The sequence below is a fragment of the Ammospiza nelsoni genome, chromosome 6 (assembly GCF_027579445.1).
Source record: "Ammospiza nelsoni isolate bAmmNel1 chromosome 6, bAmmNel1.pri, whole genome shotgun sequence".
In the NCBI taxonomy this organism is placed as follows: domain Eukaryota; kingdom Metazoa; phylum Chordata; class Aves; order Passeriformes; family Passerellidae; genus Ammospiza; species Ammospiza nelsoni.
The window spans coordinates 11,200,578-11,225,360 of NC_080638.1; the positions used below are offsets into that span (position 1 = coordinate 11,200,578).

Consider the following 24,783-nt stretch of genomic DNA (forward strand, 5'->3'; position numbering starts at 1 on the left):
AGCCCGAGGCAATAAAAGCAGCAGCACAGAGTCCAAGGTCACTCCCTGCTCCCCCAGCTCTCGGAAGAGATGTCCAAATATAGCCCTGTCCCTGCGGTCTCCTCTGAAAACACAGGATGGAAGCGGAGCCAGGGATGATTCCAGCATGAGCTGCCTCTGGGAGGGAAGGATTTGGGAAAAACCTGCAGGGAATGGGACTTGGGGGGCACTTAACCAGGGCTACAGGGGAGATTCAGGCTGGGGAGAGCATGGTAAGATCCAGGATAACCCCCAAATTCTATGAGAGATGTGAAGGAGGTGGGAGACCACGGGAACTATTAATGACTAGCCAGAGGCTGGAAAATCCAGCTTTCCAAAAAAATTCCATTACAATCTGCCTCTCAAGGCACTCACAGTGCCACTGGCAACCAGACAAGGAACTAAAATTTCCTACAAATCCAAGAAAAGCTAGAAAAATGGACCTGGAAAACAGGTGTCCCCAATATCCCAGAGCCGAGGACACAGATATCATTCCTTAGGACACAGATCTTTCCTCTTGGACTACTTTATTTGGTAAAACTCCGAGATCAGCAACAGCTTAAACTTCCCAGAACATCCCTCCCTCAGCAAGGCATGGATCCCATGGAGAGAGAGTTATCCCGCTCGGCTCCAGCCTCGGCTGCTCCTCCAGCTTTGATTCCTCTTCCAAAAAACCACAAGGAATCCAAAAAAAATCCAGGATCAAAAGCAAAACCAAAAGCCAAAAAAGTAATAAAATATCTAAGGACATCAGGGAAAAGGGAATCGAGGCGAGGGCATCAGATCCCAGTGGATCACCCAAGGAAAGGGACAGTTCTGGGTCCAGCCAATTCTGCAGAATCCATAAATCCCAGCAGGAGATGACTGACACCTCCCCAAATTCCTAACAAGCCGCTTCCCCTGCGAGATTCCGTCCCCCTCTGGCCACTGCTGCCAGTGCTGGGCACAGCTGGGGAAGGATTCCCTTGCTCCATGTGGAGGGCAGGGGCAGGGAACAATCCCGAGTCCTGCTAGTGGATCCGGGTCAGCTCCTCCACGATCTTGATCAGGTCATCCACGGTGGCTTCCCTCTTCATCCCGCTTCCATCGTCGATCTGCACAGGGAGGAAAAGGCATTGGAGATGTTGGCAGGTGCCAAAAAACATTCCCAGATCATTCAGGAAGGTGTGGATTTAGAACTTCCCAGAGAGACTGTGGCTTCCCCATCTCTAGAGGTATTCCAGCCCAGGTTGGACAAGGCTTGGAGCAACATTGTCTAGTGGGAGGTGTCTTGAAGTTCCTTCCAACCCAAACCATTCCATAACTCTGCAATTCCATGATTTACTGAGCCTGGATTCCTGAGCAAGGCCCTTGAAGGATCCAAGGCCACATTCCCAAGCTCACCTGCAGGTTTGCCACCACTTCCTGCATCTTGGGCCTGCTGATGTCCAGGAAACTCTCGATCAAGTCTCCATCGATGAATCCTGTGGCTGGTTCCGTCTTCCGTTCAGTGTGGAACGATCTCCAGGTGCTGCTGTCAAGGAGCCAAATCCACAGGGAATAACAGGAGCCCTGGACATGGTTAATGGTGGGATGGCAGTGCTGGGTTAATGGTTGGACTCTGTGGTCTCAGAGAGATTTCCCATCTTTAATTCCATGATTGTTCAGGGCCATGGCAAACCCACTCCCACCCTCTCCAGCTGGTAAACTCCCCCCAGCACAAGCTCCTGGCTGGAATGCTAAAGGATATAAGGAATGCTCAATCTTCCCCACGCTCTTGATGACTTTGTTGAGCCTGTTCTGCATGTCCAGGAGCAGGTTGTACCAGCTTTCCGACAGGGATGTCACCAGGCCTGCACGGGAATAACGGTCATGGGAATGTGGCAAATGTGGAGCTGGATGAGCTTCCCAACCCAAACCATTCCAGGATTCTGCAGCCCCTGCTCCTTACCGATCATTCCATTGACAGTGCCAAAGAGCACGGATCCCTGGGTGGGCGTGGAAGTCTCTCCCAAGTTCTGCATGACCAGGGATCCATGGCAGAAGACATTGACGAACTCTCCCAGGTGGGATAATCCCACTTCCTGCAGGTGCTGCCGCTCCTCGTCTGTCGTGGCCGCGCTGGAATCCCAAACACCGCTCAGTCCCGGATGGGGGCACTCCAAAACTTTCCCTTGCTCCCAAAAGCTGGGAATGCTCCTCCAGTTTTCCTGAAGATCCCATAATCCATCCCTCCCAGCATGTGCTGTCACATCACATCTCATCCCCATCCCATCCAGTTTACCTGTCCTTCTGGCACACGAACAGATTGAAAGCGTTCTCTGCTCCCAAGAAATTATCATCATCCAGGATCTCCACGGCACTCATCCAGTTTGGATTGAAATCCCGGGCAATCTGGAAGGGGCCAAGAGGGGACATGCTGTGTCCAGGTGGCCTGGCCTGGGATCCTGCATCCTCATCCCACCCAACACCAATATTCAGGAGCAAGGCAGGATCCAGCATGTCCCTCTCTGCTCCAGGAAGCAGCAGAGCAAGAAAGGCACTCCTGGAGATGGTCCTAGTCCAAGTGGTACTTGGATAACATCCTGGGAAAGCGTGGAGCAGCCTATGCCAAAGCCACTCCAGCAATTTAAACCCCCATTCCAAGTGGACACCAGGCATCCCAGATGGCACCTCCCACCCACCAGGCACCAGCTGCTCTTCCCACAGCCAGTTCCCTGGAAACTGAGGGATCCATCCCTCCAGAAACCACAGGGATCCATGTCAAACCTTATCCAGTCAAGCCAAGCCCCTCCTTTTATCCCCTCCAATACCATTCCCTGTGTCTAGATCGGTCAGAATTGATTCCTGGCACCGCTTCCTTACCTCCTCGAAATTCCCTTCCATGGGTTTGTAGGCCAGGAGCAGCACGGAGCGCATGAGGTCTCCCACCAGGATGAAATCCCCCTTGGTTTTCAGGTACAGGGCCATGATGTTGTTGTAGTGGTTGCACTCTGTGCGCAATTCCTTCTCCGCTGTCCACTCATACAGGCGCACCTGTGGGATGGGACACGGATTGGGATTCTCCACATGGGAGCTGGGATATGCTCCTCAACAGACACCTGGCTGGCATCCAGATCCACAAGCATGCTCCCAAAATAATGTCAGGGCCTTGCTTACCGTGCTGTTGATGCTGGCTAACAGCTTCCCGTTGAATTCCACCATGGAATACACAGCTCCCTTGACCTCCTTCTCAGCCAGGCTCTGCAGCTTCCCTGGAATAAAGCCAGGCATTACTTGGGTTGTTTATCCAAAGAGTGGGAAGTCAAGGGGGTTCAGCCCAGCTGGCCTGAATTTTGTTTCCTAAAAAAAACTGTCTCTGAGGGGGACAAGTGACATGGAAAGCAAATCCCAGAATCCAGGGCTGGTGAGGGATTCTTGGGCATCTCTAGGAGACAGGGAGAAAGGGAACACAGCACCTACAGATCCCAACAACAGATTCCTTGGGAAAAACTGCCTGCTCCTGTGACACAAGCTCTCTGGGGCTTGAGAAGCTCCTCCCTGATCTCCCACCAAAAAAAGCTGGATTTTTCCAGGTGAGAACACCTTGATCTTACCATCAGAGTAGTGGAAGACGACGATCCGGCCCTGCTTGGGCTCTGCTTCCTCGGGATACACCATGGCAGTGCCCACAATGAAGTAGGTGTTGGGATCCTTTCCCAGCTTGCAGGAGACCAGGCTGAGGGCATACTCATTTTGCAGGAATTGGTGAGCATGGAGCACTGGGGGCAAAAAAATAAAGTGGGAAATGTAGGAACAACTGGGATCCCAAAGTCCTTAAACTGAAAGCTTAAGACACATCCTGGAGATTCCCTGTCCTATTCCCCACCACCTTGTGCCCATCAAAAACTGGTATTCTCTAAACCTTATGGCTGATGTTCCTGCAGGAAAATGTTTTGGCTGAAGCTCCCCATGGCTTCTCCAGGATGAGAAAAGCTGGATTTTGGGATGGGACAGGTACCTTCAAAGGTGTGCTGGTCTATGATGAGCAGGTTGTGCACTTCCACCTCCTCTCCGAAGGATGTCTCGTGTGGAGCTGTGCTGCTGGAAAACAGCTTGCTGGTGCTCACACTGCTGGACAAGGCCTGGGAAACAGGAAAATCCATCACATCCCAGTGCTACTTGGGATATCCACACAGCCTCAGGTAGCCAGTGAGAAGGGAAAAGGGATGGGAGAACAGGTGGAGCAAGGAATGAGTAAAGGGACACAGTCCTTGCTCCTGCAGGGCTGAGTGATGGTGTTAATCTGAGTTTACAAAGAGCTGGTTTCCAGAGCTGGATCCTTGGGAAAAGGAAAACTTTGGAGACCACACAGAAGCTTGTATGGGATATGGAAGAAGCAACACCCAAAAATAAAGGGGATCAGGTGGAACAGTGGCTGTGCCACCCCCTCAGAGAGATCCCACCATTCTATTCTTCCCCAGCTGAGGAACAGGAGTGGACTCACAGCTTTGGAAAAGAGCACCATCTAGAAGAACCTGGATCAGGAATTCTGATCCCCACAGCATAGGGATGACCCAGTCTGGGATCTCACCTGGGTGCTGGCACTGGGTCTGAGTGCTGTGGTGCCCCCACTGGCATCCTGCACCTCGATCCGGCTGGAGAGCACCCCAAAGCACTGGGATACCTCCTGGTAGCAGATTTTCCTGTGGGATAAACAGAGCCATGTGAGAGGGAGAGCCAGGAAAGGCCATTCCAAGAGCTCTGGAAACAACAAGAGCTGTCTGTTTACTCCTGGGATGGCAACATCACCCCAACCCTTGTCCTGTGCAGCAGAGCACCCTGATCTCAGGAATCCTCATTCCAGGAATCCTCACCTGGGCGACTCATAGAGGGGAACAGTGCGGATATGAAGCTTCTGGATCTCATCAATGGTGCCAATGGTCAGGGTGCTGTTGTTGGCCAGGGCCAAACTTGTGGAGAAAAAAAATCATGGAAAACTGGGTGAGACAGCAAGAACCTCCCTCTCCCCCATATCCCTTAGGATCAGGGACTCGTGGTGGGCTCACCTGTCGGGATATCCGTCGGAATTGAGGGGGCACATGTAGTTGACCTCCTTGAGGTTGACGTTGGAGAAGACCAGCTTGTGGTTGCTGCTGTAGATGACGGTGGGGCGGTCGGAGCAGGCAAACACGTTGGTGGTGGACAGGGAGCGGAATGTCCTCAGCACCGTGGGCTGTGTGCCCAGGGTCACCTTCTTCCTGTCACTCAGCAAGCCTGGATTCAAAGGGAAAAGGGATTGGGACATGCCACAACACCTCAGGGAAAAAAGGATTGAGGGTAAGCCCACCCCAGATTTAAGAATCCATCTCCTTCCTCCAGTGTGCTGGAGAAATCCCCCAGCCCACAGCCAGTCCCTAAGCATGAGGCTGAGAAAGCAAGGAGGATCTTTCCCAAAAAACTGGAAAGGAAGGGAAAAGGTCACCTGTCTCAAGGCTGAGGCCGAAGTAGAAGAGAGCTCCATCCCCCAGGGCACACAGGAGGTAGTGGCTGCTCTCAAAGGTCGTCATCAGGATGGAGCGAGGGATAATCTCTGTGGGAAGCAGGCAAAGGGATGGATGAGTTCACTCAGGACATGGATAGTGACCCCTGCCACCCTTGGGAGGCTCCTACCTCCTCCCAGCATCTCCTTGTGCAGCAGCTCGAAGGACGGCAGCTTCAGGATGCGGGCAGAGATGTCAGTCCAGAGCCCGATGGCACAGAGCGGGGACATCCCGTTGGAGTCTCCCAGGGGGGTGATGTCCAGGCAGGCCACCTCGTGCTCCATCTCTGTGCAGCTGGGAGGAAGGAAACAGGACAGGTGTCTGCCTGGATCCCAAATCCCAGCATCCCAAGGGCCCTGAGGATGTGGGCTCACCTGATCTGCCGGAGCTCCTGGGGCCGGATCTCCAGGTAGTACAAGGCTCTTCCCACGGCCACCACCACCTGGTTGCTGTTGCAGGAAGCGACGCTGATGTTCTTCCCATTGGGCTCTTTCCACTCGCTCACCAGGGATTTGGGCTCCTGGCTGACCAGTCGCACCGAGGCAGACGTGATCTGGGAAGAGAGACAGGAAAAATCATGGAAAACAGTGTTTCCAAAGTGGGTGGCACAGCAAGAACCTCCCTCTTTCCATATCCCTTAGAAACATGAGCCCAGGATCCTGTTTGCTGATCCCATCAGCTCACGGAAGCATTTCAGCCTCTGCCCTGGATATGTCACAATCCATATGGTGGAGAGCCATATCCATAGGAGAGCCATATTCATGTTTTCCTCATGCTGGATTTACCTGGATCAGCTGCTGATGTGCCACGTTGCCACAGAAGAAGGTCTGCTGGTCATCCACAAATCCTGTGAGCTCTGTCTCTTCCACTTCCTCTCCGTTCAACATCAGAACCCTGAACAGGGAAGGGAATTCCCATTAATTCCTGCTCCAACGTGGGGCTGAGAGCCTGGATCAGCTCATCCCACCTTTACCTGGTCTGGCCAACAAATGACAGCACCAAGGTGTTGTCCGTCTCCCGGTGTGGATCCGACCTCAGTGGCCACAATCCTGCAACAAGGATACCACAGTTCCTCACAATTCCACATCTCAACCTCATCTGTGCCCGCCATGTCCCCCCTGAGGCTGTGGAACACCTCCCACACCTTTAATTCCCGGCAGGTCGATGCTGGCGTGCTCGTGGATCCCGATGCCGTTCCGGATGATCCGCAGCGATCCCTCTTTGAAGGCCCCGGAGCAGGTGACCAGCTGGAGGAAAAGCAGATGGACTTTACCAGCTGTGGCTGGGAAGCTCTCCCACTCCTCTCTGGGAGGTCCCATTTCTCATGGAAATGGGGAAGCCATTTTCAAATCATGGAATCCTGGCATGGTTTGGGTTGAAAGGGACCTGAAAGATCCACCAAGGCCAGGCTGGACAGGGCTTAGAGCAACCTGGTCTAGTGGAAGGTGTCCCTGCCCATGGACTGAGATGATCCTTTAAGGTCCCTTCCAACCTAAACTATTCTGGGATCCTATGATTTTATGGATACACTCAGGCAAAAATTCCCAGCAGTGAGGAGGGAAAAGCAGGAATGTTACCTGGCCTTGGCCTTGCCTCTCCAGGTCCACCACGCACATGTCCACGATGGGCCCGAGGTTGGTGAAGGTCTCCATGGCCACCACGTAGGATCCCTGCTCATTGCTGTCCACGTTGAGCTGGGAATAAATACTGGAATCAATTTCTGTCTTTCAAGAAGCAGGACAAGGAAAGGGCGGGCAAGGAGAAGAGAGGAAAATGTATCCAGATCTCCAGGTTGGGATGGAAATCGAGTTTTGTGGGAACCCACAGCCAGGAGCTGCCACATACCTTCACAAGCTGGGAATCTCCAAGCCTGGAGCCAACAAACACCACTCCATTATCCAGGTAGGTCAGGCACTCTGCAATGGATGTCTGGGAAATGGGAAGAGGCAGGTGACCCACCAATGACATGGAAAAGTCCTGGCATACACACCCCTTCCACCACTAAGCTGTTATCCAATAGAAAATCCCTGGGCAAGGTAAGGGAACTTAATCCCTTCATAAATCCCACAGAGTCCAAGCTCCTCACAGTACAAGTACCAGGAAAAAAAATGGGAAGAATATAAGTTTAAGTGCCCACAGGGACTCTTCCCAACAGTTCAGGGCTGTGACAAATGTGAGGCACCCAAAATTCCCACTCATTCCTGAAAGGAGCCTTTCCAGACTTGGCAGAATCCCAGGCAAGTGCCAGGGGATGGCCCAGGTGATTCCTACCTCTCCCAGCAGCTCCACACGCAGATCCTTCAAGGTGACAGTGCCGTCCATCTGCTCCTCCTTCTCCAGGAGCAGCATGAAGAGCCTCCCTTCCATGTCTCCCAGCAAATACCGCGATCCGTTGGGATCCACACGGTTGTGGCACACGATGGTGCTTTGCTGCAGGGAAAGTAGGGAAATCAAGGATTCCTCTGGAACAGCCCCAAACCAGTCCCCAAAAGTTCTGTGCAGGTGATGTGCTCCCAGCTCCAGTATCCCACCCATTCCAGAGCTCCAGGAGCAGACTGAGACCTTCAGGCACCAATATTCCTGTTTCTTCCCCCAAGATATTTAGCTTGTGCTTATTTCCATCTCAAAAGGACTTTCAGCCCTCTTTCAGCTTGGAACAGCACCTCAGCCTTGCCATTAGTGCTTCCTCCCCCTATTAAATGTGGGAAGTGGCCTGTTATTCCCACAAAACCCACAAGTCCAATTGCTGTCCCAAAATCTTTAAGCCTTTTCTCCTCTGAACAAGTCTCCAGGGGGCTCATCATTGTTTTCCACTGCCTGAAATGAAACCAGGCTCTGCCCTGGAACTGTGCCCAGACCATGCACTAATTCCTAATTAATCCCAGTCCCCGGGGCCCAAACAAAATTCCAAGAGCTCTACAGAAAGAAGAGGCACACAGGGATCATGGATGTCTCTCAGCCCCCAGAAACAGTGACCAGGAAGTCAAACCTCTGCGAGTCCAAGTAAGTGGCACTATTAGACCACACCTGGGACAACAGGGGTTTGAATTCCTGTCTGGAAGGCCTGGGAAAGGAGGGATTTTTTGGGATGCAGTCCTGGATCCCCTCACCTTGATGATGGGAGGAGCAATAGCCAGATATTTATCCCCATTGTGGTAGGTGATGGATTCCTGCCCGATGATAATGGCGCCTCCGAAGGGCTCCGGCACTGTGGGACACACAACAAACATGAGGCAACCTGCCTGGAAAGAAGGAGCCATCCAGCCTGGAAAAACATGGCAAGATCTTTTACAAACAAGGCCCAACCTGCAATGACCATGGAGGCTTCGGCCTCCACATTTTCCTGCTTCCAAGGGCCTTTGTTGAATTCCTTCTCCCGCAGGGACACCTCATATGTCTTCACGTGGCGGCCCTGGGGGTCCTGGGAGAGAAGCAAAAGTGGATGAGATTCCAGAGGTGAGGAGATTCCACCTCAGCTCCTGCAAAAACACCCCTTCCAGGAAGCTTCTGAGGTTTCTCACCTCCTCATCCTCCCCCACATCCACACACCACCATTCTCCCAAATTTTTCCATATATAATTACCCCCTGAGGAAATCCCTGAGCTGGAAAAGACTGGGAAGTATTTTTCCATTGTTTTACAATGATATGGGAACTGATATTCTAGAATTTGTTTTCCTCTGACAACCTGGGAACAAGTGGCATAATGGAGTATCACCCCCTCCTCCAGCTCTTGCAAACGTTCAGGAATTCAGGAGTTTTTATCTTTTTTCCTTGTAGTTCAGGACTTCCCAAAAATCATCCCAGCTGCTGCTATCCTATTCAGACCAAGTCCTGGGATAATGGGTAATAAATGGAGAAGGAATTATAGAAACAACTTGGAAACTTTCTCTTCTCCATAGGCAAGGATCGAAACAATCCAGAGGTTTATGAGTCAGAACTGACATCCTGCTCCTGCTCCAAGGGTTCAAGTTGTTTTGACATGGATGATGGAATCCTTGAAGTTGGAAAAGCAATTTTCCAACTGTTCCCCCATACTCCAGGTATGTGGTGACAAAGTGGCTTCTTCCCTTCAGGAACTTTAGGGAGGATGCAGCAGTGCCCAAACAAGGAATAATGGAGCCGCTGCTGGCATAGGATTTCAGCTAAGCTTGGGATAGCCCGGAATTTAACAAAGGAAAGCTAATCCCTTGCTCAGTCAGAACAGCAAAGGCTCTTGGGATCAAAAAGGCATCCAGAGAAGACTGGGAATGCTCCTTCCATAAAGAACCAGGTGATGGGAGAGGTTATGAATCCTCTTTACACACCTGGAATCACCTCCCAAGAACAGCAAGCAGGTCACTGCCTTGTTTTTTAAGGAAAGGCTCAAGTCTTGCTCTGGGAAACAACTGGTTGTGGATCTTGCTGGAAAGATCCCTAAATTCCTCCTGGGGGGTATAACAAGGAAAATTCCCACCCAAGGCAGAGCTGCCCTGGAATCCTGTGGGAAAGCTCTGCTTCCTCCCTCCCAGAGCTGGAAAAAGGCAGTATGGAGGAACATGGACCTGGAGGAGCTGGATCACCCCTGATTCTGCCCTCCAAAAATCCTTTGGAAAACCTTGGGAGCCCTTGGCTCCACCTGGGCTATCCATGGATAAGCAGGCACCTGGTAGACGAAGCAGATGGTGGGAGCCTGGCAGCCATAGAGGAATTTCACATCGATGACCTGGAGCTCCTCCAGGCGGATGTTGAAGGCCTTTAGCTCCTTGTTGTCCCGGTCCAGGGGGATGACCTTGAAGAGGCCGTCGTAGAGGCGCAGCCCGATCATCCGGCACTCGGGATCGATGATCCCGATGATCCCAGTCTCCGAGGGCCGCCCGATGCGATCCTGAGGGAGAATTCCAGAGACAGGGGAAAGGGAAAGGGGATTAGTGCCAGGATAATATCCCTGAAAACATGGACAGGGGTTAGCTGCCAGCCCTTAGGTGAGGAATGGCTCCATGCACACTTCCCAACGGGCTTGAGAATTTAATTCCAGCTGGGAAGCCACCAAGCCTAATGAGGAGATGCCTTTCCAACTGCCCCACCTGGCAGAGCTCCCACACCACACAGCTTCACCACAAATTACCACAGGATTCATTTCCCAGGGAAAATTTGGCCTCACAAGGAGTTTAGGCTTTCATTTTCCTTAAATTAAATTTGTCATTCCACAAGGTCTCCCAAAAATATAGTTGAATCCATAGAGAAATGACTTGGAGCATCCTGGTCTAGTGGAAGGTATCCATGGCAAGGGGTGGAATGAGATGATCTCTAAGTCCTGTCCATCCCACACCATTCCAGGATTCCATGTGCTGGTTTAGATGAGATACCGGGAAGAAATCCTTCTCTGTGAGGGTAATGAGGCCCTGGGATGGATCTCCCAGAGAAATTGTGGCTACCCCATCTCTGGAAGTGTTCCAGGCCAGGTTGGATGGGGCTTGGAGCAACCAGGGATAGCACAAGGCATCCTTGCCCACAGAAGAGAACTGAATGAGCTTTAAGGTCTCTTTTCCAACCCAAACCATCCCAGAATTCCACTAATCCTTCCAGAGGCCAAGACTAACTCTGCAAACATCCTGTGACCCATCCCAGATCAAGCAAGGACCCACCAACAGAGCAGCAGAAATCCAACACCCTGCTGCACCAGGAGGGCAAAACCACCCCTAGGGAAGGGCATTCCCATGCCAGGTGCTGCATCCCCCTCACCTGCACGTTCCCATGGGCACGGGTGATGATGTCGATGCTATCCCCGTTCTGCTTGTACTCCAGGATGCAGGCGTTGTACTTGGCCGTCAGGATGAACAGCAAATCCTTGCTCTCCCCCTGCCCGGAAAAACCCACAGTCAGTGCAAATCCCAGGGGTGGAATTCCCAAATTCCCAAATCCCCAGCTCCCTCCCTGCCCTGCCACAGCCACCTTGGGGCGGAAGAGCTCCATGACGGCCGTTTTCCCGTACATCCCCACTTCCTTGACGGGCCGCAGCCCCTCGGCCGTCACCACGTAAATCTCCAGCCGGGTGTTTTTGGCAATCAGCAGGTTCAGGTCCTCCGCAGAGGTGAAGTGTCCTGGGAAAACAGGGGAGGAATCCCAGAGGAGGGATCAGCTCAAGGAGCCAGGCTGCGCTTCCACACAGCCTCCCTGGAGCATCCCAAAATCCCAGCAGCTTCTGTTTTGCGGAGAAAAGAAAAAACCTCACAACTTTATAAAAGTTGTAAAGCCGGTATGTTTATTATGGTGCCGGACACATGTGGAGAAAACTCTCCTCAAAAAAGGAGGAGAGTACCTCTGCGTACTCTGAAAACTTCAGATCTCCTTTTATCGCCCTCTCAAACACATATGCATACAGTTTCACAACAGGTTCATACATATTCATTTTTATGGGTTTTGTGTGACTTTTACCACTAGTTCCTTTTTATCAGAAAGAATTTCGAGGTCAGGCTGACTTGCCCTTACAGCAGTCCCTGTCTCTATCATCTTCTGTCTCCTCCCCTTTATCTCTGTCCTTCGCTGAAGTAACTTCACTGAGCTTAGGCCTTGCAGTCTGGTTAAATAATTACAATTTCCAACCACAGACTCAACTCAAAAATGTACATTTCACCTAAATTAAAATGGATTTCTATCCTGGAAAATTTTCACTTTGCTTCACTTCATTCCATAGTGCTAAACACTCTCAGCAACTGCTTTCCCTCAGCCTGCACTCCTTGTTTTTCGGCAGAAATGCTTTTCCCACTATCTTTCCTCAGGAATCCTCATTCCTGGGGTCTCTTCCCACCACGCCCAGCACTCCCACGGCTCTTGGGGCTCCCGTAGTTTCCCCAAATCCCACTCTCTCCCACTCCTATTATGGATTTCAGGAGCACTTTGATTCTTCCTCTACCCCAAAATCCCCCAGCATCCCAAAACCCTCCGATACCCCAAAACCCTCCGGTAAACAAAATCCCCGGTACTCCCAACCCCCCTGGACTCCAAAACACACCCGTGAACCCCAAAACCCTCCCCGTACTCCCAATCCCTTCCCGGTACCCCAAAACCGCCCCGGGACCCCCAGTGCCCCCCGGCACCTCCATCCCCCCGTGTCCCCCGTACCCCCAGCCCCCGGTACCCCATAACCGCCCTCCCACGCCGACCCAAACAGGGCGCTCCCGCCACCTCCCGCCCCGCCGTACCAGTGACGCAGCCATTGACGGCCGTCGGCTTCTGCGCCGTCACCACGTAGTTGTAGGACATGTTGGGGGAACCGGGAGGTCCCGGCGGGGCGCGGGGAAAACCGGGGGGAACGGAGAGCGCGGCCTCTCCGCCGCCGTCTCAGCCACTTCCGGGAAGTGGGCGCACTGGGCCGCTCTAGCCCGCTGGGAGGACCTGGGAGGAGCAGACGAGAGGAGCCGCTCTAGCCCGCTAGGAGGACTTGGGTGGAGCAGCCGAGAGGAGCCGCTCTAGCCCGCTGGGAGGACCGCGAGGAGAAGCCGATAAGGGCCGTTGAAGGGCCCCGCCGAGCGCAGGTGTGGAGGGGGATGCGCGGGGGGTCTTCCCCTAAACCCGCTGAACCCGCGCTGATCCCACCCTGGTCCCACGCCGTATCCCGAAGGGAGGGCCCCATGTGGGAGGGTGCAGCCCCCTCCCTGCAGCTCTGTGCCCCCCGAAACCTGGGGTAGGGGTCCCCGCTGTGAGGGGGGAGCGTGGATCCGTTAAGGACCTGCACTGAGGGGAGATCCCTGAAGGTGGGAGTCCCTCATCACAAAAAAAAGAGGTCCCTTTTGGGGGGCGGGGGGTCCCATCGTGATTTCCCGCCTCGAAAGGGGGTCTCTCTTTGAGGGGGGGGGCCGTCACTGTCCTCTCTCGCCCCAAAAAGGCGCCTGTTTAGGGGTTGTTCCATGCTGGCGCCTCATTCCAAAAGGGCGGCTTGGCTGGGTGCCGGGGGAGTGGCTCCATTCTGGCGCCTCTTTCTAAAAGGAGCTCCCTGCCTGGGCAGGTGTCCCTGTGTGGGGACGACTCCAACGCCAGTCCCATTCCCACCAGACAGACACTCCCCATAGCATCACCATCACCCCAGACACCATCCCATCCCGCCCCCTTCCCAGCCCCCCTCTCCGGACCACTGTCCACTTCAGGCTGGACCTTGCCCTCTTTGCAGACAGATTCCATCTTCGGCTCCGAGTGCTGCGCTCCGCTCCCATGGAGGTGAGCCCGGAGCAGGGGGGTTGGCATTCCTATGGGGCTGCCATTCCTCCTTTTGCCGTCCCACCGCTCCCCACTTTCCCCACAGATCCCCAAAAAACTGGTGACAACGGTGTCCGGCTGTGCCGATGACTCACTGGCCGGAGTGGTGGCCTGCAATCCCGGGCTCCGGCTGCTGCAGGGACACCGGGTGGTCCTTCGGGATGACCTGCAGGCCATCCGCGGCCGTGTGGCTCTGCTGTCCGGGGGGGGCTCCGGCCACGAGCCCGCCCATGCAGGTGAGACCCCCCCCTGTCCCACCTGTACCCCTCACCCACGGACACGGTGCCGAGCCCTCTTCCTCTGCACAGGCTACGTGGGGAAGGGAATGCTGACCGGAGTGGTGGCCGGAACCATGTTTGCATCTCCATCCGTGGGCAGCATCCTGGCGGCCATCCGGGCTGTGGCACAGGCTGGAGCAGGTTGGGAACACACCGGGGTGGAATTCTGGGGTTCCTCCCTCCAGTGCTGCATCATTCCCGTTGTCTCCACATCCATCCTGCAGCCGGGATCCTCCTGATTGTGAAGAACTACACTGGGGACCGGCTGAATTTTGGGATGGCCCTGGAGCGGGCGCGGGCCGAGGGCACTGACGTGCGGATGGTGGTGGTGGGCGACGACTGCGCCTTCACCAAGCCGGGGAAAGCCGGGCGCCGCGGGATCTGTGGCACCATCCTCATCCACAAGGTTCTGCTGGGACCCTTCGTGGGGATTTGGGGAATTCTGGGGGGTCACTCACCCGCTCTACCCGGGACAGGTGGCGGGAGCTCTGGCCGAGGAGGGAGCGAGCTTGGATGAGGTCGAGAAGAAGGCGATGGCGGCTGCCAAAGTCATGGGTGCGTTGTGTTATCCCATGGGAATGCTGTCCTGTGTCACCCAGCCCCTGAACCCCAAAAATCCCCCCAGTTTTAACAGAACATTCCCACCTGCACAGGTACCCTGGGTCTCAGCCTGTCTCCCTGCAGCATCCCAGGATCCAAACCCTCCTTCCAGCTGGCTGAGGACGAGATGGAGCTGGGGCTGGGTGAGGAGCGGCCCCTTGGTGTCCCTCTTGTGTCCCTGGAGGGTCCCAGTGTCCCTGCCCCCCCGGGGAGGCGTCACCAGGGCTGGGATGTGACACGGCCCCATCTCCGTAGGGATCCACGGCGAGGCTGGAGTGCGCAGGATGAAGGTGAGGGGGAAATCCTGCTGCTCCCTCCCCATTCCCAAATCCCCTGATTCCCAGACTTCCCCACTCTGCTCCTTCCCTCCTTCATGTCCCCTCCAGATGCTGCCAGCAGATAAGGCTGTGGAGACGATGCTGACGCACATGACGGATCCATCCAGTGCTTCCCACCTGTCCCTGAAGCCTGGTGAGCTCCCCAGGACCCTCTGTGCTCCTCCAAACCCCTGGATCCCAGTCTCACCCTGCCCCCTGCCCTGCAGGATCCTCTGTGGTGCTCATTGTGAACAACCTGGGTGGATTGTCCTGCCTGGAGCTGGGAATTGTGGCTGGAGCTGCTGTGCGCTACCTGGGTGAGTGCAGAGGGGAGCTTGGGATCCCATTCCCTGGCTCTGGCTGCTCTGGAGCGACCCTGTCTGGATCCTGGATCCTGCAGAGAACCAAGGGATCCGCATCTTCCGGGCCATGGTGGGATCCTTCATGACAGCAATGGAAATGGCTGGAGTCTCCCTCACCCTCATGCTGGTGGATGAGGAGCTGCTCAGGCTGATCGGTGAGTTCCTGGTGGGAATGTGGCCTGGGATTGGGGCACAGGGGTTTCCACATGCTGGGTGATGGGACACAAGGTCGGTGGGATGTCTGGGGGTGGAATTCCTGGCTGCTGGGTGTGCCAGTGAGGATCCAATTGGATCCTGAGCCACCACATGCCTCTGGCTTTTCCAGATGCCAAGACCATGGCCATGGCGTGGCCCAACATTCTCGTGGGACCGGCGACCACCCGGAAGGAGGAGGTGCCAGCACCAATAGAGCCACCCAGGAAGGCAGAGGATGAGGCTGGAACTGGTACAGGGCTCCCATCCCTTGTCACACCCCCGCTCTGTGCCTCAGTTTCCCTCGGGAATGTGCAGGCTGCATCTCCTCTCCGCAGGGCTCAGCACGGCGCGGGTGGAGCGGGTCCTGCAGCGGGTGTGCAGCACCTTGCTGGATATGAAGGAGAAGCTCAATGAGCTGGATCGGGGAGCTGGTGACGGGGACTGCGGCCACACCCACGCCCAGGCAGCCCAAGGTGAGTGTGGGGGACATTATCCAGGGAATTGTGGGGAATGCTGCCCTAATGGCACCTCCCAGGAGTGGGGAGTTCCCCAGGACATCCCTTCCTGGGACCAAGGAAACCTGGGGTGTCCCTTCCTGTAATTGTATCCTGCATCCAGTGGCAGCTTCTCTATGAAATTGAAGGCTGTCCCTGCTTGTCCCCACGAGGGACAGGGGACTGCAGGGCCACCACCCATCCCATTATCCCTTCTACTCCCACAGCCATCCAGGAATGGATGCGCTCCCAGCTGCCTCCAGCTGCCCCAGCCCTGCTGCTCTCCTCCCTGGCTGATGTGGTGCTGGCGCAGATGGGAGGCTCCTCCGGAGTGGTGAGTGGGGAATGGGAGTGGAGATGGGAATGGGGGAACACACCTGGGAATGGGGCCGTGTTTCCAGGCTGAGAATGATGGTATTCCCAAAGCTCTACGGGCTCTTCCTGACGGCGGCTGGCCAGAGGCTGCGTGGCCGCAGCGATTCCGGGGCGTGGGCTGATGCCATGGACGCCGGGATTGAGGCCATGCAGAGGTCAGTGCCGGGGCTGTGGAACCCCAGAGCCCCCTGGGAATCCCAATCCCCCCTGAATTTCCCTGCATCCCACACAGGTACGGAGGAGCCGCCCCAGGAGATCGGACAATGGTGAGTGCTGGGAGAGCCCAGGAGCTGGGAGAGCTTCCAGGAGGATGCCAGGGAGTTCCCACCTGGCCTCAGCCCTGGCTCCCAGACTAATTCCCACCCTTTGCAGCTGGATTCGCTGTTTGCAGCCGGACAGGCGCTGCATTCCCTGCGCAGTCCCGGTGCTGACCCGCTCCAAGTGCTGGCGGCAGCTGTCCAGGTATGGAGAGCTGGGACAGTGGGACAATTGGATGGGAGTCCCTGCCATTGTCCTGGAGAACAGCCTGTTTTCCCTGGCAGAGCGCGGAGGCGGCGGCGGAGGCCACCAGGCACATGGAGGCTGGGGCGGGCAGAGCCAGCTACGTGCACTCATCCCGGCTGGACCAGCCCGATGCCGGGGCTGTGGCAGTGGCAGCAGTGCTGGGGGCGGTGCTGCAGGGGATGCGGGACCCCCTGGGCACTCAGTAATTACAGGGATGTGTATCCCTAAAAACCTGTGTCCCCTTGTAGTGATCAAAACGGTTATCACAATAAACACTTGTCCCACCCACGTGACAGGGAGGTGTATCCCAACAACCCCCTGTGCTCCTTCAAGGATGTTTCTCAATAAACCTTAGGATGTGGCCCCCAGGAATCCTCTGTGTCTCCTATGCTAGCCTGGAGGGGTGGGTGGTGGAATTTGGGGGTGTGGGGGTGCCCCCCGTTGCTCCAGGCTGGGAAGGGAGATGGGAACAGGGATCCTGTGACTGGGGGAGGAAGGAAACCCAGGGTGTGGAGGGGAACCACAGAGCTCACATGGCTCTGGGCACGGGGTCTGGGGGTGAGTTTGGGGAAGGGGTAAAGGAGAAGCAGGGACAGGGCAGAGCATGATTCCAAATCCCATGGGGTGACCACAGGGAGCTGTCTCATGTCTCCAGGCAGGACAAGCCCTTGGAAGGGACAGCTTGGCTTGGCCAAGACCTACTCCCAAGCTCCCAGCTCCCAGGCCCTCCCTTGTCCCCAGGGATTGGAGTGCCAGAGCCCTGCAGAAGCCAATGTTTTATTCCATGTCCACGAGGCCCCTGAGTGGCTCCACCCTGAGCCGGATCCTCTGGAGTGGCAGTGACAAGGATGCTCCTCATTGTCCCAGCGAGGCTCCGGCAGCTCCAGCTGCGGCGTTGAGGGATGGCACCGGCAAGCGCTGGGGTTGGGCATGGCCCGGGATCCAGGCAGGAGCTGGCACAAGGAGTGGAGGCACAAGGATGCAGCTTGGCAGTGCTGGAGATCCCTGGGATCAGCGCCCGGCAGAGAGCAGGGGCTGTGGGAGACAGGGATGAGCCGGGGTCCCTCAATCCTTCCCCACCCTCAGGACTGTGCTGGGGGGCAGCTTCCCAGTTCAGCTTCCCAAATCCACCCAGCGCGTCCTGTACCTGGCGGGAGTCCGGGGAGTCGGAATCCGGGCGCTTCCAGCTGGGCCTGGCCAGGGCAGCCACCACCAGCACTCCAAAAATGAGGATGAGGAGCCCCAGGGTGTTGGCAAACACGGCCTCAGCCGGCAGGAGCTTGTATGCCATGGTCCCGTTCTTCCTGGAGCGGGGAAGAGAGGCTGGGAGTGTTCTGGATATTCCCAAACTCCCCCTCAAACCTTGCAGGGAGGTGTGCAGGGAGCCACACACCTGAGGAAGTGCTCAGTTCCCTTTGCTCTGCGCTGGTCCCTCCCAGATCCAGCCCGAATCCACATCCTGAGTGCCCCCCTATCCCCTGTGAGGGATCTTCCCAAGCCCACCCCCCTGCCCCTGACACTCACAGGCTGAAGAAAAGCTTCTCGTTGATTCCTGACATGCAGGAAGCCACGGACAGCATGAGGATGGTGGAGCCAAAGAAAACATGGATGGGCTTGTAGAGTGCCCGGAGCCAGGTGGGAGCCCAGGGCAGCAGGAACGCTCCAAAACCTGCCGCCCACTGCGGGAAGAGAACGTGAGGGTGGAAAACTCGGGATGCCGGAGGGATGGGGGGGATGCAGGAGGGATTCCCACCTGGCAGGAGAAGAGCAGGACAGTTGCCAACCCCATCCAGCTGTGCAGCGAGTACATGTTGGGCGTCCCTTGGGAGTTATGGAAGCAGAACACGGCCGCCAGCCCCAGCACGGTCAGGATGAATGCTCCCAAAGCCAAGCTGCCATGCAGCACCTTCCAGGGAAGCTTGGGGCCGCTCCACGTGTGGGGAATTCGGTAAACCAGGGCAGCTGTGAGGGGAAAAAACATCAGGAAGGAGCCGTGGCGGGATCCCCGCGCTCCCTCTGCTCACCTGCGCCGTAGAGCACCACCAAGCCCGTCACCATCAGCACCGGGTGCCAGTTGAACGTGCGGGAGCTGCCGTCCAGGGAGAAGCCCCCGCGCCAGTGCTGGCACCAGGTGCCCACCATGGCCACGCAGAGCAGTCCCAGCGCTCCCAGGAAGGCACTGAAGGGCAGGAAAGGCACGTCCAGCATGGCTGGGGAGCGTTGGTGGCACCTGCGGGTGAGCGAGGAGCCGGCTCAGGCTCCGGATGCGGTCCCAGGGAGGAGCCACGGAAAGAGGAACTGGGAGCCCAGAGGGTGTGGGGGGCAGCTGTGTCCCAGCCTGGGGAAGGTGACAGGATGGAGCTGCTTCCCAGCCAGGGATGGTGGCCCAGCTCCTTCCCAGTCTGGGAATGGTGGCAGGGATGGATCCAGGATGGTGGCACCTGGGGGTGATCAAGGGGTCTTTTGGGGCTCTCTGACATTGCCAGGAGGAACCACGGAAAGGGGAACTGGAACGCTGAGGGGGTGACCAGAGTCCAGCTGTGCCCTGGACTGGGAAGGAGGCCAGCGATGGAACAGGACATGCAGAGCAGAATTCCTGGGCACGGCAGCCCAGGGAATGGCAGCAAGGGGCTCTCAGTGTCAGCTGTCATGGTCCCCCTTGCAGGAACCTGACAGCTCTCATTTGCATGTGATTTGCATGTGCCCCCAGAAATCGGTATTTCTGTCCCCTCCGGGGACGGGGAATGTCCCGACACCCTCAAATCAGCTGCCTCACGGGACATAGTGACAGGAAACGGGTGGAGACACGGGGCCCCATGGTTCCCCAAAATGTGGGACACAGAGACTCACGGATCTCCCAAATCTGGGGTACTCGTTGCCATGACTCCCCGAAATCTGGGAACACGTGTCTCCACAGCCCCCCCCCAAACCTGAGGCTCCCCGGGACCTGGAACAAAACGCCCGGCCCTGACTCCACCCAAAACCCAGACCACGGGGTCCCTCGGCCCCTCCCAACCCCGGAGCCGCCCACCAGCGCTCCCAACCCCGGGGCTGTACCTGGGCCCCACCGCCCCTTCCTCGTCACTGGGCGCCGCCATCTTGGCGAGCGCCGCTCTGCCTGCTCATCTCTATGGTTTTCCCGCGCACCCCAATGTGCTGCCACAGAGGGGGGTGGCGGCCAGAGCGGCCCCGCGGGTCCTCCAGCCACCACTTCCGCCTTCACTTCCGGCTCTGGCGGCCGTTTCCATGGGGACCAAGATGGCGGCGGCGGGTGAGCGCCCGGGGCGGGGGCACGGCGGGGACCCAGCGGGACCGCCGGGACCGGGACCTCCGGCACCCAGCGGGGCTTGGGCGTATCGGGGGGGCGGCCCCGGGAGCGAGGAGGCGGCAGGGACAGGGGGAGAGGGCGGCGAGAGGGGGCCCGGTGGTCTCCGCAGGGGGGGCTGTGAGAAGGGGCGGAGTGACGCGGGATCTGGAGGGGCAGAGAGTGTTCTCTTCATCCCCATATTCGGCTCCTTCCCCCCTGCTGTCCATCAGTTTCTCGCTCCCATGTCCAGCGTTTCTTCCTCCGCGTTTCCAGCTACTTTCCGTCCTTTCCCAGCCCCTTTACCCCCGTCTGTCACCCTGTCTGCCCCTCAGGGAATTCAGCCCCCAGCACAGCCCTTTCCTGCCGGGACACGGGGGATCCCTCTGCCCTCCGTCCCTCTCCGGCCAGGATGATCCCTGAGGGGGCTGTTCCCGTGGGATATGTGTCCCACGAGGGCTGTACCTGCTCCGGTGTCCAAAAATTCCCGTCTGTCTCTCCTCACTCCTCTCTCCCTATGCCCAGAGTGGGACATGCCCAGACCTGCTCTGAACTGCCCATGGAGTTGGGAACAGCCAGGAGTAACGTGCTTGGACACTGCTTCTTGGGACTGCACGTCTCACTCATCCCTGGATTGCCTCACATGGGGATTGGGGTGCATTTCAGGGGCAAGGAAGACACTCGAGGAAAGAGAGGACGCAGCTCATTGGGTTTTCCTGGCTTCTGGGATTCATCCCAATCCCTGTGTTCCCCCTCTAGGTTTGGGATGTCGGGAGAGGCCCTGCTGATCCTCCCCAGCGCCATGATCCATTGGGAATGCTGGGGCTGAGGGCTGCAAGCCCCAGGAAGGAGGATGCTCCAGCCCAGCAACTACAGCCTGGTGCTGTTCCTGCAGTTCCTGCTGCTTTCCTACGACCTCTTTGTGAATTCCTTCTCAGAGCTGCTGCGCACGGCTCCGGCCGTGCAGCTCGTCCTCTTCATGTGAGTACAGGGAAGGTGGGGAAAGTCCTGGAAGCAAATCCAGGAGATCCAGGACCCCACAATCCTTCTGTTCTCCCGGCAGCATCCAGGACATCGCCATTGTCTTCAACGTTATCATCGTCTTCCTCATGTTCTTCAACACCTACGTGTTCCAGGCGGGGTTGGTCAACCTCCTGTTCCATAAATTCAAGGGAACCATCCTGCTCTCTGCAGCCTACCTGGCACTCAGCATCTCCTTCCACATCTGGATTATGGTAGGATGGCGTGGGCACAGCTGCTGGATTCTCCCAAGGGCTTTTTCCATGACCCCCCAGCTTCCCACAGTCTTTTCTCATGGCCTCCCCCTGGAAGGTGTCCCATGGAAGATGTCCCATTCCATCACCCTGTGGTTGGTATCTGCCTAGAAGTGTCCTGCCCAATGCCAGCTCCATCCCAGCTCATTATTTCCCCAGGGAAAGCCTGTGCTAGCAGCTCCTGTTTTTTCTGGGATTAATCCCTATACCTGAGGGCAGCCCCCTCCCTTCCCACAGCTCCAAGGGCTGTGCAAGCTCCTGGATCTGTCCTGGCAGCACCTTCCCCTTTTCCTTCTTGGATAAACTCCTTCCTAGCTCCTTCCCAATGGAGCAGTTCCCATTCCCTGGACACCTCCTGGAGTTCCCTCCCTCCTGCTGCCCCGGAGCACGGGGAATGTTTGGGGGGTCAGGAGCCACAGCAGCTGCTCTGGTGCTGCCCACGCCGTCCAGGAGGGGGATTTGTAGGGATTTGCAGGGATCTGCAGTCTGAAGCCGGAATAGGTCTGGGCTCAATGCCTAAATCCCCTGAGCTGCTTAACCTTTGGGGTAGGGAGATTCCCAAACTTCTCCAGGTGGAATTCCTGCCTTGATGTCCCTTCATCCCGCTCAGAACCTTTGGAATGGGGTCAGGGGTCTGGGAGGGCTCAATAAAACTGCTCCAGGGGTTACTCCCAGTTTTCCACCCCCCTCAGAACCTGCGCTGGCGTGACTCCAGCCGCTTCATCTGGACTGAAGGCCTTCAGACCCTGTTCGTTTTCCAGAGGCTGGGTAAGGACCCCAAGGATCAGGGTGGGATCTCACATCCTTTGGGGGTGCTGGGGGCCCTCTCTCATCCCGAAATTCCCTGCAGCGGCCGTGCTTTACTGCTACTTCTACAAGAGGACAGCTGTGCACCTGGGAGACCCCCTGTTCTACCAGGATTCACTCTGGCTTCGCAAGGAATTTGCCCACTTCCGTGGCTGATGGATCCCCTGGAGTCTCCTTGCACTGCACCAGCTCTGTCAGGGTCGGTTCCGGCTCATCCTTTCCCTGGGGTCCAGCCCTTGGGATTTTGGGAGTCAGCAGGAGGCTTGTGGGGCATCCCTGCGTTTCAGGGCCACGGCCGTGGTTGGGACTGGAATATTTTTGGAAACACTAAGGGAATAAATCAGATGTGTTTTCCAGAGGCTGCCGGGTGTTTGTGCCCACCTGGTGTGACGGCTGCACTCCTTACATTTGCTGCCGCCAAACGGGGACATTCCCGCGCTCCGGTGTGGGATTCCTGGGTTACAGTGAAGCCACCAAACTGGGATATTCCCGTGCTCAGGTGTGGGATTCCTGGGTTACAGTGAAGCCACCAAATCCCATGCTCCGGTGTGGGATTCCTGGGTTACAGTGAAGCCACCAAACTGGGATATTCCCGTGCTCCGGTGTGGGATTCCTGGGTTACAGTGAAGCCGCCAAACTGAGATATTCCCGTGCTCAGGTGTGGGATTCCGGGGTTACAGTGCAGCCGCTAAACGGGGACATTCACGTGCTCCGGTGTGGGATTCCTGGGTTACAGTGCAGCCGCCAAACAGGGACATTCCCGCGCTCCGGTGTGGGATTCCTGGGTTATAGTGCAGCCGCCAAACAGGGACATTCCCGCGCTCCGGTGTGGGATTCCTGTCCCGATGGATACCGGGGGCGGGGTCGGGAGGGAGGGGGACTCGAACCCGCGCCGCAGCGCTCGGTCCTCCAACCATGGAGAGGTGCGGCTGGAGCGGCAGCGCGCGCGCCGCCAGACCAGCGAGAGGGGCGGGCCATAGAGCGGCTCCGCCCTCACGCTCCGCGCCCTCGCCCTCGGCGCCCCCGTGCGGGCGAGCGCGGCGGCGGCGGTTCCCATGGAGATGGAAGATGGCGCCCAGGGGTAGGAGCAGGACCGGGGGGCAAACGGGGCATCCCGGAGGATACCGGGGGTACTGGGAGGAAGCCGGGCTGGGAGCGGCGCTGGGAACGAGGCAGGGGGGCGGCCGAGGCGCTGCAGAGCTCCGGGGGCCGCGCTGCCATGCCCGCTCCGTGTCCCCCTCATGGCCGCCCCGTGTCCCCTCAGACCGCCATCGCTCCTCGGCTCCGCTGCAGGTCCTGCTCTTCCTCAACGGCTGGTACTGCGCCACATATTTTCTCCTGGAAGCGTTCGTGTTCGTGTACAAAGGTGAGTCCTTCGCTCCAGAACTCCTCCCGATCCCGCCGGGACGGGCGGGAATGTGGTGCTGAGGGCGGTGCTTTTCCTGCAGTGCTGCTCCTGCCCTATCCCGTCTCCAACTTGGTGTTGGACGTGGTGCTGCTCCTCCTGTACCTCGGCATTGAGGCCACACGCATCTTCTTCGGTGAGTGCCCCTGAATGCCAGAGGCTCCACAGGGAGTGCAGAGTCCTGGGACACCCGCAAAGAACATACCTGGATGTTCAGGTTGGATGGGGCAGGAAGCAACCTGGACTAGAGGAGGGTGTTCCTGCCCACGGGAACGGGACTTTTAATTCCCTACCTAAAACCCTGCCATGATTTCCATGGTCTGATCCCAACTCTGTGCTCCACAGGCTCCAAGGGGAACCTGTGCCAGCGGAAGGTGCCGCTGTCCCTCAGCCTGGCACTTACAGTGCCGGCAGCCGCGCTGGCCGTGTACTACCTGCTGCTTCAGACATATTCCCTGCGCCTGGAAGCGTTCCTGAGTGCCATCCTGCTCCTCTTCTATGGCCTGGAGCTGCTCCTGGGTGTCCTGGCGCTCCTCTCCTTCTCCAGGTGCTGCATCCCAGGAACTGGGGGAGCCGGTGCAGGAGCTGCCAGGTTGGTTTGGCACCCACACATCCCTGTCTCTGTCCTTTCCCACAGCACGGATCCCTACTGAGGACACGGCCCAGGGACACAGGGGAGCATCACCCATGCCAGCTCCAATTCCCAGCCCCGGGAAGGGGGAAGATCCCTCCTTTCCCACTGCCCATTTCACCCGGTGCCACCTGGACACATCCCTCCCACCTTTGTCACTTCTATGTGGACATATCCCTCCCATTTTTCCTGCTTCCCACTTCACCAGGGACCTGCTGCCACATATTCATCCCTCCCTTTTCCCACTGCCCCCTGGACATATGCCTCCCACCCTTCCCATTCTCCAATCCACTTGGACTCCTCAGAGCCTGAGCCAGCTCAAGGTATGAAGAATCCTTTTTTTTTTCTACAACCTTCTTCCAGAATAATTCAATATTTTCCAATAAATATTTATTTTTACTTGGTGCCCAAGAATGTGGGTCCCCCCTGGGAATGCTCAGGTGCTTCCAGTACCTCAGAGCCAGTTTGGGAAGCACAGGAACCCA

The 24,783-nt window shown here is 57.0% G+C and overlaps 5 protein-coding genes across 6 annotated transcripts; 3 read left to right on the forward strand and 2 right to left on the reverse strand.

Moving 5' to 3' along the window:
• Window positions 1-528: 528 nt before the first annotated feature.
• DDB1 (damage specific DNA binding protein 1) lies at window positions 529-12,839 on the reverse strand. The gene is made up of 27 exons (XM_059474783.1): window positions 12,702-12,839; window positions 11,452-11,600; window positions 11,242-11,358; window positions 10,163-10,384; window positions 8,826-8,940; window positions 8,630-8,727; window positions 7,791-7,949; window positions 7,365-7,448; window positions 7,097-7,213; window positions 6,664-6,766; window positions 6,493-6,568; window positions 6,305-6,413; window positions 5,894-6,072; window positions 5,650-5,813; window positions 5,462-5,569; window positions 5,046-5,253; window positions 4,854-4,949; window positions 4,571-4,682; window positions 3,998-4,121; window positions 3,594-3,758; window positions 3,157-3,251; window positions 2,863-3,033; window positions 2,282-2,391; window positions 1,949-2,118; window positions 1,748-1,850; window positions 1,402-1,525; window positions 529-1,112 (listed from the first exon to the last, which is right to left on the reverse strand). Exons 1-27 carry the CDS (start codon window positions 12,760-12,762, stop codon window positions 1,029-1,031), a joined length of 3,423 nt encoding a protein of 1,140 aa, XP_059330766.1. The 5' UTR covers window positions 12,763-12,839; the 3' UTR covers window positions 529-1,028.
• Window positions 12,840-12,948: 109 nt separating this feature from the next.
• Window positions 12,949-17,249, forward strand: TKFC (triokinase and FMN cyclase). 2 transcript variants are annotated; one of them, XM_059473923.1, is made up of 18 exons: window positions 12,949-13,034; window positions 13,667-13,713; window positions 13,799-13,988; window positions 14,061-14,171; window positions 14,255-14,436; window positions 14,507-14,585; window positions 14,684-14,773; window positions 14,886-14,920; window positions 15,017-15,101; window positions 15,175-15,264; window positions 15,348-15,464; window positions 15,635-15,754; window positions 15,840-15,977; window positions 16,226-16,332; window positions 16,425-16,528; window positions 16,606-16,639; window positions 16,746-16,835; window positions 16,916-17,249. In XM_059473923.1, exons 2-18 carry the CDS (start codon window positions 13,708-13,710, stop codon window positions 17,081-17,083), a joined length of 1,746 nt encoding a protein of 581 aa, XP_059329906.1. In that variant the 5' UTR covers window positions 12,949-13,034; window positions 13,667-13,707; the 3' UTR covers window positions 17,084-17,249. The 2 variants fall into 2 exon arrangements, with proteins under 2 accessions (XP_059329906.1, XP_059329905.1); XM_059473922.1 differs by having other exon boundaries at window positions 12,970-13,034; window positions 13,671-13,713.
• A 389-nt stretch (window positions 17,250-17,638) lies between these two features.
• Window positions 17,639-19,975, reverse strand: LOC132074981 (lysosomal membrane ascorbate-dependent ferrireductase CYB561A3). The gene is made up of 6 exons (XM_059475101.1): window positions 19,935-19,975; window positions 18,902-19,107; window positions 18,631-18,839; window positions 18,402-18,556; window positions 18,025-18,181; window positions 17,639-17,912 (listed from the first exon to the last, which is right to left on the reverse strand). Exons 1-6 carry the CDS (start codon window positions 19,973-19,975, stop codon window positions 17,889-17,891), a joined length of 792 nt encoding a protein of 263 aa, XP_059331084.1. The 3' UTR covers window positions 17,639-17,888.
• Window positions 19,976-20,106: 131 nt separating this feature from the next.
• On the forward strand, window positions 20,107-22,621 carry TMEM138 (transmembrane protein 138). The gene is made up of 5 exons (XM_059475102.1): window positions 20,107-20,148; window positions 20,941-21,162; window positions 21,245-21,416; window positions 22,148-22,223; window positions 22,306-22,621. Exons 2-5 carry the CDS (start codon window positions 21,035-21,037, stop codon window positions 22,416-22,418), a joined length of 489 nt encoding a protein of 162 aa, XP_059331085.1. The 5' UTR covers window positions 20,107-20,148; window positions 20,941-21,034; the 3' UTR covers window positions 22,419-22,621.
• Window positions 22,622-23,330: 709 nt separating this feature from the next.
• TMEM216 (transmembrane protein 216) lies at window positions 23,331-24,709 on the forward strand. The gene is made up of 5 exons (XM_059475127.1): window positions 23,331-23,343; window positions 23,527-23,628; window positions 23,711-23,803; window positions 24,013-24,214; window positions 24,305-24,709. The coding sequence occupies exons 1-5, from the start codon at window positions 23,331-23,333 to the stop codon at window positions 24,318-24,320; spliced, it is 426 nt and encodes a 141-aa protein (XP_059331110.1). The 3' UTR covers window positions 24,321-24,709.
• The last annotated feature ends 74 nt before the right edge of the window (window positions 24,710-24,783 follow it).